Consider the following 9,301-nt stretch of genomic DNA (forward strand, 5'->3'; position numbering starts at 1 on the left):
CACTTATCAGAATAACAATATTGATATGTTTAATACAATAAACGCTATATTTTTGTTTTTATTTTACAATTACACACGTATAACACCCAGTAATACAACGGTTAAAAAAAAAAAAAGATGCTGCTGCCAAGTGCTCTGAAGACTTTTCCATCAACTAACTGGTGTAACCTAAGTAAGGCATGTGGCCAGGCCTCCGTCCTACTTGTGCACTTGGTTTTTCATGCCAGTGTACAGTTACACTGACAAAGGAAGCATTGGTGAAGTTCAAGGGCAACAATTGAGGCAGCTGTCTTCTAAGGCATTCCACTTTAGACATGAAAGTAGACCGTATTTGTCACTGTCTCTGTAAAGGATCCTCTCGCTTTGCAATTGCAAATTCAAGGAATAAATCAATAAAAGCATTTTCTGGCAGTATTCTAAAACCTTACTTGCACTATAACTAAGCAACAACCAAGAATTTGGTTCTCACTGGTATAGGAAATGCCAAGTCAGCTAATGCCATGGCAGAGGTAGATAGTTGCATGGTGGTAGAAAGTAGTTTAGGATTGTAGTGACAATCAACATTGCAGTGAACCAATTTAAAAGCGTATGGCTTGACAAACTTTAAAGGACATTTAATCAGCCTTCCAGCCTCCCAAGGCACAGCTAGCCCTTAATAATATCTATAATAGGCATAAAATAAAACCTAACCCTTTAGATTCTTTAGAGGGAATGCAAACCTCTAGAACATCATTAGTTACTTCTGCTGAGAACTCGTGGAGACTGCCACTTAGCACCAAGTAAGATTTGTCAGAATACTCCAGACTAACTCCTGCTACTAAGTGGTTGGAGGATTTCCAGAGAACAGATTTACTGAAGTTCTTTAAGTACCAAATAAATTCTGAAAAATCTGATATGCATATTTCAAGATTCAATTTTCCTTCGTAAATTGTTTTTGAAATGTATATATGTGAGTAAGTACAAACAGGATCTTTATATCTATTTCTAATACAATGAATACGTGATTTTATAATTAGTTTTGCAACGCACCAATATACTCAGCAGCCAGGTACAATGGGTTAGCAATGCACAGAAGTAAGCCACAGGAAATGTATTTAAATTTAGGCAAATGGGAAGAAGAGGCAAAAAAAAAAAACCATTGTCAAATGCACTAATATCTTTCTACAGAAACATTGTATGTAGACACCACGGGACAATCCTGTGCCATACCTCCTAGCACTTTAAATGGACAAAGATTGACACTTTAATTTTAGAGGTGTGAGTGGGGGTGTGTCCAGGGGCAGGGCTGTTCTCAGATATGTTAGATGGCTTGCTAATAATAACATATAAAAGAGAAGAACAATGTATCTTATTTACACAGGCTGATTTCTAAACAGGGTTTGTGTTTTTAAACACACATTACTGCAAGTATTATTGCTGTGGAGCTATGTTACACATTCAGACACACCATTATATGGAGCTCCTAGAAAAGAAGGACATCAGCATAGGAAAGAGGGGATGAGGAATTTGTGCCAAAAATAGGGACTGTCCCTTCTATATAGAGACACATTTGCAAAGTATACTATAATAAAAATACATATTATTACCCACTGAGCATAACAATACTAGCACAAGCTTCTTAAAATCAAAAGAGTGTATTTACTAAACATAGAAAAAAACAAACAACAAAAACCAAACAAACAGAGTTTATGTTAAAATAGTTGAATCCTAGACATTTTCAGTCTTAGATAGTTTTCCATTTAGTCTATTTGGGCTTAAATATTTTAGTTCTCTTGTTGATTCTTATCTGCCCTTATTTTAGGGAACAAACCCCCTAGAGGTAAATACTTACCTATTACAAGTGAATTATTACATAAGACTCCCAATATTAAATTTTGCTCAGTTAAAAGAAATCTTACCAAAAAAAAAAACAATTGGAAAATCCTACAGCATAAGGTGTGTTGTCAAAAGTTGATGTGTACCACCATCTGCACTTAACTTAGTTTCTCACATTTTCCATAAATAAATTTCATTAATTAAGGTAACATTAACGAATCTTTGGACTCCACTATAAAAAGACATCTAAGAAGATGTTTAAAAAGAGAGACTTGGAGAAATCCCAATACACAATGTTGTAAACAACCTGAAGTCTGGTTGATAAAGACAACTGGCATACCTCAAATATATTTGGCGATTCGTTGCGATACTGATTGGAAATGTTTTCAGATTGGTCACTATACCACTTAAGTCCACCCAGAAAGCTGTCTGCGTCCAAATCATTGACATCAAGTTCAGATAAATCAAGTTCCGGAAGGTCTGGGCAAAGTGGATGGTCTTCGCCAACCAGGGCTGCGCACTGCAGGGGGGTGGGGGGGGGGGGGGGAAAGAGAGAGAGAGAGAAACACGTGTAAACTTGAGGAATATATTAACTGTGTTAGGTAGCATGTGATCTGCATTAAGCTTTGATCGACTATATTTTTTTGTGCTTTGGCTATCAAGGTTACACTACGATTAAACAGATTGGAAGACGTCCAGATTAAGCAATTTTTCAGCCATCCCAGGGTCATCAAAATGTCTTTCCAAGATATGGCTCGAAGCCACATTTCATAAACACACACGCAACCATCATTAAGAACACTATTATAATGATATTTACATTTTTTTTATTCCATCATTAGGTGTTACGTCCAGCTGCATACAGTCTAGTAAAAATAGGTTTCTGCTAAATAACTAACAGTGAATGATGCACTATGCAGTTTTTCTATTTTCATTTTTTTTTTACTCTATAATCAGATTACAAGATCTAGTAGGCATGAGAGAAAGAGTCTATAAATCAATTGCAGTTGTCTTTTGTGTGTAAAGGTAATTAAAATGGATGCTATAGTCGTATGCAGTGAGGCTGGTATGCTTATCTTAAACACATTTTCTGCATGAGATCTTTGCTGTCTATAAATGCATGTCAAGCAAATCTATATGTATATACACATATATATCTTAAAATTAAATTTGACCATGCTTTTTTACATTGCATTTTTTCATAGGCATATAAAAAGACACCAATACTCCAGAGAGAATTATTGATTAAAGCTGAAATGAAAAACCATAACAACCCCAAACACTGCCAATGTTGACATGATAATAAAATCAATGTTTTTGAATACTTGCATTTTACTTGTATTGTGAGGCAGAGAGACAGAAAGCCTATCTGACCATTGGTGCTGCAAGTGCTCTGGACTACGTTTCCCATGATGCCGGGCCGGATGTTTGGCTCAGTATCGCAGGAAACATAGTCTAAAACAGCTGCAGCATTAAATATTTGTAGACTACTGGAAGAAAGGTTCTTAACAGCTGCAGTGCCAAAGGTTAGACACAAATGCACAGGGACCCCAGCTACAGAGAATAACATTGGCTGGCTGAACATGATTAGAATTGTAGTGCACAGCAACTTATGTCGTATATGTTCCCTATCCATAGAAGGCATATTTCTAGAAGAGGAGTGCGAATGGCTATTTTATGTTTGTAATTTATGGTTGTCAGACTTGACATGTTGACAAGTCCCAAATCAACGTCAACATTTTAATAGTTTCCATAAGAATCTATTGATGTATCTCTTTTTTAGCTCATCAAACCATACTGCCTCATAGATATACATCTATATGGCTCTTAAAGTCCACAAATGTTAGCCAACACCTGTACCACATCTGTCTCATCCTTATATAGCCACCCATATGAACCTGTTCATTTCTACAGCTTATCCATAAGATACATATGTCAAAGGTGCTTTCCAATCACTGGAAAGGGAAGCCCGTTAAGTTAACCTAAAAAAAAAATAATTGATGTGCACTATTTCAATCTCAATAGATTTGTGTTCCCACAGTTAAGAAATGGAGACAATAAATTACCTTAACTGCTCCTATGATAGAAATGAAGCGTTGCAATTATATTTAAATCCCCATTAGCTTTTGCACAGAGTTTTTTTTATTCCCCCTATCTTTGGTGGTCAGATGCCAAAGGGGATGAGGCTTGTGGAGTGTTACAACATTATGATTAACCCTTTGTATTCTGGGAGCATCAAAGTAACTCCCCCTGTAGAGTCACATGGCTAGATATTTTACACATACGTCTATATAAAGGGTGCCCTACAGCAACACATTGGCTGAGAGACTGACAGAAAACTTGTTGCAAATGTGTCCTGTGAAATAGCTCTATCAATCTCGGCGATCTCCCCGCACATCACTCTCATTAAAATGTGAAACATCTGGGGCTCAGGGCTATGTGGGCCTTTATTAATTTGAACATCAGTCTGTCCTATTCGATGAGCAGACAGATTGCAGTTCTTGGCAAGTGTGCATGTTTTGTTGTTTTGGTTTTTCTTTTTGTTTTTTTTTACAGCCTTTCATTTAAAAAAATAAATAAAATGTTTTTAGATCATCCAAGATTTAACCATTTGAGAGCCTGAAGGTTTTCGCATTTTTTTTTGTTAGAGCCCAAGCTCCCTTGGCACTCATATCCAATCTATGCTTCCCCCACCAGCAATCCAAGGTTCATAAACTGTGTTAATGTAGAAAAAGCATGACTGAGCTGCAATAATTTCATCACAACATAAGTGGTGCATGAGCCAAGCTGCACCAAGAGTTAATATTTCTGTATAAACAGAATACGAGTGGCAATACATTTCTAACGGAACCCTAGTGATCAGGCAAAGTCTGACTTGAAATTCTGCAGACTACAACCCCTATCGTAAAACGTATGATGGGAATTGTAGCTGGTTGTAGCTCCTAGCTGTTGCCTATCCTGGCTAGTGATCATGAGATAAATAGCTATTGGTATGATCAGTAGTTTACAAAAATAAATCTTCAATATTTCCATGCAGGCTGCTTCTCAATCAGCTCTTAGCAGCATCAGGAATAATGCATGATGGAAAAAGCAAGAAAGAGCAGCTGAGACCCACACTAGGAGCTAGACAACAACCCACAGGATACACTGGCCACTCAAAAACAATTAGGAGTTTGGAGTCAGAAAGTCATCCACTTGCAATCATGCCTTCGAGCTTCATCTACATTAGATCTGAATTAAATGTGCTTGCCTTATTTCTCAAAATATCACACATGATAAAAAAAAAAGCCAAGAAACGTAAAAAAAACTGTAAAATAGAGTGTATTATTGGAATAGTGTACGTGTTCGATGCAGTACCAACAGAATGACAAACCAATGTGACATACACACACACAGAGATACAGATATGTGTGTATATATATATATATATATATTAAAACAGATCACATGCATATTGTATATAATACACAGGGATAAACGTTATACATGCATGAATGTATATATATTATACATACATGCATATACGAGCGCACACACACACACACACACAAACATACGTGTTTTCACTCATACCACCACAGTGTATTGCAGCCATATTTATGGTCCCATTCTTTATGGTGGCCCAGCATTTTTAATAATTGCAACAAAGTTTTATAAGACTCATATGTTGCTTAAGCTCCCTAATAAGGTTCCCATTTGTATAGTGCAAACATGCAGAATTCTAGCAGGACCTGTTTTTTTATACATCATACTCCAGGGACTAGTACAGAACTGCTTGCTTTTTCCCCCCTTCTGTATGAATTGCAGCCAGCAGAAGCTGTAGATTTGATGTATGGCCACCTATTTTTACACATGCAGCAGCATTTTGCACAGTTCCTATAGACACTATTCTTTTGCTTCATTACAATAGCATTGAATTACATGAAGGCACAAACAGCTGATCACCGCCAAGCTGAAGATGATAAACAACCCTATTATTGAAACCACAGGTAGGTGCTCACATTAAAAAAAAAAGGATCATATTTATAATAGCAATAGTAACATTGTATCCTTCTTTACTCAGTGTACATGCTTAATGCAGAGCATCTTTCCAATGAGTTGGCTATATGGACATGGAAGCCTATGTAAAGCATTCAGGCATCCAGAATCCAAGTATGTAAGCAGCAATAAGTGAGATTATTTTAAGTTAATTGTTATATAAATAGGTATGGCAAGCTTCCAAGCAGGCCACTGGAAAGACTTCAGACACTGATTCATATCAATATCATGGGCATACATATTGCATGTGACTGGTGAGACAGCTAAAAGCACATGCAAATAGTTTCCAACTGCAAGGCACCGATGACAGCAGCTAATCTTTGACTCTAAACATCATAGAAGTGAAACCTTAAAAATAGCCATTTGCAAGCACTTCAGATAGCCTTAACTAATAGACTTTTTTTTTTGGCAGATCTGAAATAGTATTCTTTTTTTTTTCTTGTGCAAAGAATTTTTTTTTTTAATAAAAAAAATTATACAAATAAAAAATCAGTAAAAAAAAAAAAAAGTAAATTAAAATGAATGCATACAAGCACTATATATATCTATACATACATAGAATAAAATTAAATAATAAATGCATAGCGATCAAGAAATATATATATATATATATATATATATATATATATATATATATATATATATATATATATGTGTGTGTGTGTATTTAATAGCAGCTCACCTCTATGTCACTCCAGACAGAGTCCTGGTTGGACATCTCCCACGCCATCCAGCCCCTGAATGACGGCAAAGTAAACCTTGGGAACTACAATCCACAGTCACACACAAAGCTCGCACTCATGCAGGCAACTAGCCCCTTACTGAGCCTGAACTGAAGGCACCTGTCTTACTACTGTTCCCAGTCACATGACCAAGCTATTAAAGTAGGCTGGTCTGTCACTCTCCCAGCCCTCTCCTTCTCGCTCTCTCCAGCGCTGGTGCCAGTGCTGGAGGTAGTGACGTCACGGCAAGGCAGCCCCACATTCTATGAAACGTATCTTCCCAATCGTGCGTTAACCCTTCGCGGCGCGGTGCTGGGGACAGTCCCCGGCAGTGCCTTGTCGCATTGGGTGCAAGCTGAGGACCATGAGCCCTTTACCAGAACCAGAGAGAGAGAGAAGGGGGATGTGCAACGCATTGCAGACAAGCAAACGAATGACTAAACCGATGGGGTTTACCCAAAGAACTGGCTGGAAGAGTTTTTTTAAATATATTTATTTTTAAAATTATTTTATATTCGATATTATATTAGATAGGGGAATGCATGGTGTTGGCACAGATTTATTACATTTCCAGCCTAGCTAGCAGATTTCTAGATCCCAAGAGCTTCTGCAGGAGCTGAGGACTTTAGATCCCTATGGGTTTATGAGTTATATGCATGTCATTTTCCAATACATATAGATATCCCCAAATGTAAAACCTATATAACTAAAATGAGTTATATAAATGTGAAATAATACACACACACAAATACACCATAATATTTCTATAAACCACTACACTATCACTAAAAACAAACAACTACACTGCAGTACACTGTCAGTAAACATTAACCCCTACACTATCACTAAACATTAACCATTACACTACACTATCACTAACCATTAACCACTACACTATATCACTAAACATAAACCACTACACTATTACTAAATACAAACCACTACACTGCAGTACACTGTCAGTAAACATTAACCCCCTACACTATCACTAAACATTAACCATTACACTACACTATCACTAAACATTAACCACTACACTATATCACTAAACATAAACCACTACACTATCACTAAATACAAACCACTACACTGCAGTACAATGTCAGTAAACATTAACCCCTACACTATCACTAAACATTAACCATTACACTACACTATCACTAAACATTAACCACTACACTATATCACTAAACATAAACCACTACACTATTACTAAATGCAAACCACTACACTGCAGTACACTGTCAGTAAACATTAACCCCCTACACTATCACTAAACATTAACCATTACACTACACTATCACTACACATTAACCACTACACTATATCACTAAACATAAACCACTACACTATTACTAAATACAAACCACTACACTGCAGTACACTGTCAGTAAACATTAACCATTACACTACACTATCACTAAACATTAACCACTACACTATATCACTAAACATAAACCACTACACTATTACTAAGTACAAACCACTACACTGCAGTACATTGTCAGTAAACATTAACCCCTACACAATCACTAAAAAAAAAGCTCTACAGTACAGTATCGCTAAACATGAACGACTACTCTACCCTTCACTATCACTAAACATTAACTCATACACTACACTATCACTAAATATAAACCACTACTTTAACTAGACATAAACCACTACACTACCGCTAAAAATGAACTACACTACCACTCAACATAAAGCACAAAAACACTATCGCTAAACATTAACCACTACATTAACCCCCACAATCCCTTAACATTAACCCAAACCTGGCATGTAGCGTAAAATATGCTTAACATTGAAGTATGTATTAAAGGAAAATAATACCATCTTGGGATTCAGATAACATTTATATTATCATGTCTCCAGAACTCCCCGGTGACTTTGTTGTCTCAAAACACACAGCTCACTGTTATGTATAATATGTACATATATAAGCATACAAAAAAAGAACATTGAACAACTTAAATGCATCATCTCTTGCAGAAGTTCTTTGCAGAGACACAATCTCCCTCTGGTGCAGCAGATGTAAGGGTCCAAGGCCTTGTTGTGACATTAAAGGCCTCCTGCAGAATGCAGCAGTAACAAGACAATGGATTTCAGCTTTACCTTGTAACTATCCCATTCCCATACAACTACTATTGCCGGCAAAGGATGCTGTGGAAATTATGCTATAACCAGAAGAGCCAATGATAGCATCTCTTCCCACCCCCCCAAATTATTTTAACGCACAGTATGGATTTGAAAGTATTCATGTCATACCATACTGCTGGTTAACATACTATACGAACTAGCCAGCTCCTGATTGCCCAGGAGACCGAGTCTCCTGCACTACAAATTGATTAAAATCAGATTTGAGTACACATCCCCACCCCCTCTCCCTGTCAAGGAGAGTTGTGTCAACTGTTAATTGAAATCCCCAAAATCTTTTTTTAATTTACTTTCTTCATATTTGTTTCCAAAACAAAAACCGGTTACACAGCACTGGCCATTGTACAGAAAAAATGTGTTTACCAAAATGGTGCAACAAGAATTTTAGATTGTCAGACAGACCTGAAAGATAGATAGACAGACAGACAGACAGACATAAAGATAGATAGACAGGCACACAGACAGACAGACACCGATAGATAGATAGATAGATAGATAGATAGATAGATAGATAGATAGATAGATAGATGCACTTCTGCATTAAACAGTTTCAGTTAATTTCTTAC

At 36.7% G+C, this 9,301-nt stretch overlaps 1 protein-coding gene across 1 annotated transcript in view; it reads right to left on the bottom strand.

The window, feature by feature from the left end:
* Positions 1-6,687, bottom strand: part of PPARGC1A (PPARG coactivator 1 alpha) — a 71,600-nt gene extending 64,913 nt beyond the window's left edge. Inside the window, exons 1-2 of the mRNA XM_063457837.1 lie at positions 6,536-6,687; positions 2,156-2,335 (exon numbers count right to left, since the gene is read on the bottom strand). Of these exons, the coding sequence (XP_063313907.1) occupies positions 2,156-2,335; positions 6,536-6,583 (228 nt within the window). The 5' untranslated portion in view covers positions 6,584-6,687. The remainder of the gene's footprint in view (positions 1-2,155; positions 2,336-6,535) is intronic.
* Between the last annotated feature and the right edge of the window lie 2,614 nt (positions 6,688-9,301).

The sequence above is a fragment of the Pelobates fuscus genome, chromosome 6 (genome assembly GCF_036172605.1).
Source record: "Pelobates fuscus isolate aPelFus1 chromosome 6, aPelFus1.pri, whole genome shotgun sequence".
Lineage (NCBI taxonomy): Eukaryota > Metazoa > Chordata > Amphibia > Anura > Pelobatidae > Pelobates > Pelobates fuscus.